Source organism: Lucilia cuprina, chromosome 6, assembly GCF_022045245.1.
Source record: "Lucilia cuprina isolate Lc7/37 chromosome 6, ASM2204524v1, whole genome shotgun sequence".
Lineage (NCBI taxonomy): Eukaryota > Metazoa > Arthropoda > Insecta > Diptera > Calliphoridae > Lucilia > Lucilia cuprina.
Window position 1 is genome coordinate 28123144 of NC_060954.1, and position 1894 is coordinate 28125037.

The following is a 1894-nucleotide window of genomic DNA, read 5'->3' on the forward strand; positions in this document are numbered from 1 at the left end:
TTGTTTGTTAATAAACCTTAATATGAATTCTAACTAATTTGTTTAAAGTAAAGAGAACCAAACTAATGTAGTGAAGGTAAGGTATAGGGGTTCTCAGACAAATAATATGGACTTTATTGAGAACAATGGTTGGTGAGGGCAATGATCGAATACATCTGAGATCATATGTAGCGTGCAATTTGGTAATATATTTATCACTAAAGACCGGCGTAAAATAGAGGTCCGTGGTCCATCCGAAAACTAAAGGTTCTTCTAATTATACTTGTTTGAGTTCGTAATACACGTTCGAATTTGTTTTGGTATGAATGGGACATAATAGTGACAAAGAACCCCACCCCATCCGTTGAGTTATAGCCCAATTAAAAGAACGTGTAGTCACTTTGTTCCTTGAATATTCAAGGAAAGGATATTTAATTTAAGATTAGTTTACGTTTTCTTATATGAGTTATATGCTCTTTCCAAATTCTCTTTCACCTTTTCACGTATAATGTGGAGTTTGTCAGAATAATGAATATCTTCACCATTTCCCAACGAATCTATATTTCTTACTAGCTGATACGATTTACCATGAGTAATCATAGTGTAACCAAATAAAGCGTGAAACGGAGAATAACCGATTGAAGAATGAATAAGGCTACGTAGAGCAACACATATATTACTAAGATGGGAATCCCACTCACGTTGGTCTTGTTTGAGGTAAGAACGTATAGCCGCCAAAATTGACCGATTTAGTCTTTCTGATGAGTTGGACTGGGGACTATATGAAGCGGTATATATATGTTTCACACCATATTTTTCTAAAAGATTTTCAAACAAAACAGACTTAAACTGACTACCATTGTCTGTAACTACAAACTCAGGTACACCGAAGAGATGAAAAATATCAGATTCTACAAAGTTACAAATTTCGGTAGATGCAAATCTTTTCACAAGTTTTAGAATAGGGTATTTTGTGAAGTGATCCAATATAACTAGTATGCCCACATTACCACATTTGGACCGGGGATATGCACCCAAAAAGTCCATATAAATTCTTTGAAACGGTCTTTCCGATTCAATCCTATCACCCATTAATGGTCGTAGAACAGTGTTCGGCGCTTTCGATTGTTTGCATACATCACATTTGGAAATGAAATCTCTTACTTCAAGAGACATTTTCGGCCAATACATGTTCCGTCTTATTTTTTCAAGGGTTTTACCTACACCACAATGAGACGAATTTGGCAAAGAGTGTGCTCTATAAATGACCTCACTTGTCAAATCGGGAGGCACCCATAGCTTCCATGACGAAGATTCGTCAAAAGGATTTCCATTTAAAAATTCCGTCCGTTTGTACACAAATTTATCAATGACCTTTAGATCTGGAAAAACATTACTATTTATAATAGACTCTCTAAGTTTCACGTAGTATGGGCTTTCAAAACAAGGTGATTGTATATCGATATCTGGTTCGACTTCGATATGAGAAATAGTTTCAAGTGAAAGGCGTGATAATACATCGGGAACGGTTTGAAGACTCCCTTTCCGATGCTCTATGGAGAAATCAAAACCTTGAAGTCGTAGCGACCATCTCGCTAAACGTCCGTTTAGGTCAGTCTGTCTCATGAGCCATTGCAGGCTCGCATGGTCTGTTACGACCTTAAATTTGTGCCCTTCAACGTACTCGCGAAATTTTTCAATGCATTTGATAGCTGCTAGGCATTCAAGCTCGGTAATGGAGTAGTTTTTCTGCGCTTGATTTAGTTTATATGAATAAAAGGCAATCGGCCTCTCAACACCTTCTGTGTCAATTTGCGCCAAAACTCCTCCAATACCGAGTCAGGGTCATTTTTGATGACTCCATTTCCAATAATGTATCCTAGTTACCTCATTTCTTTCAAACACCACTTACATT

At 37.0% G+C, this 1894-nt stretch overlaps 1 protein-coding gene across 1 annotated transcript; it reads right to left on the reverse strand.

Annotated features, from left to right (window-relative positions):
- Positions 1-426: 426 nt before the first annotated feature.
- LOC124420604 (uncharacterized protein K02A2.6-like) lies at positions 427-1155 on the reverse strand. The gene has a single exon (XM_046954064.1). The coding sequence runs from the start codon at positions 1153-1155 to the stop codon at positions 427-429; it is 729 nt and encodes a 242-aa protein (XP_046810020.1).
- Between the last annotated feature and the right edge of the window lie 739 nt (positions 1156-1894).

Coding starts and splice junctions, on each gene's coding strand:
- LOC124420604 (XM_046954064.1), bottom strand. CDS start 1,155: ATGTCTCTTGAAGTAAGAGATTTCATTTCCAAATGTGATGTATGCAAA.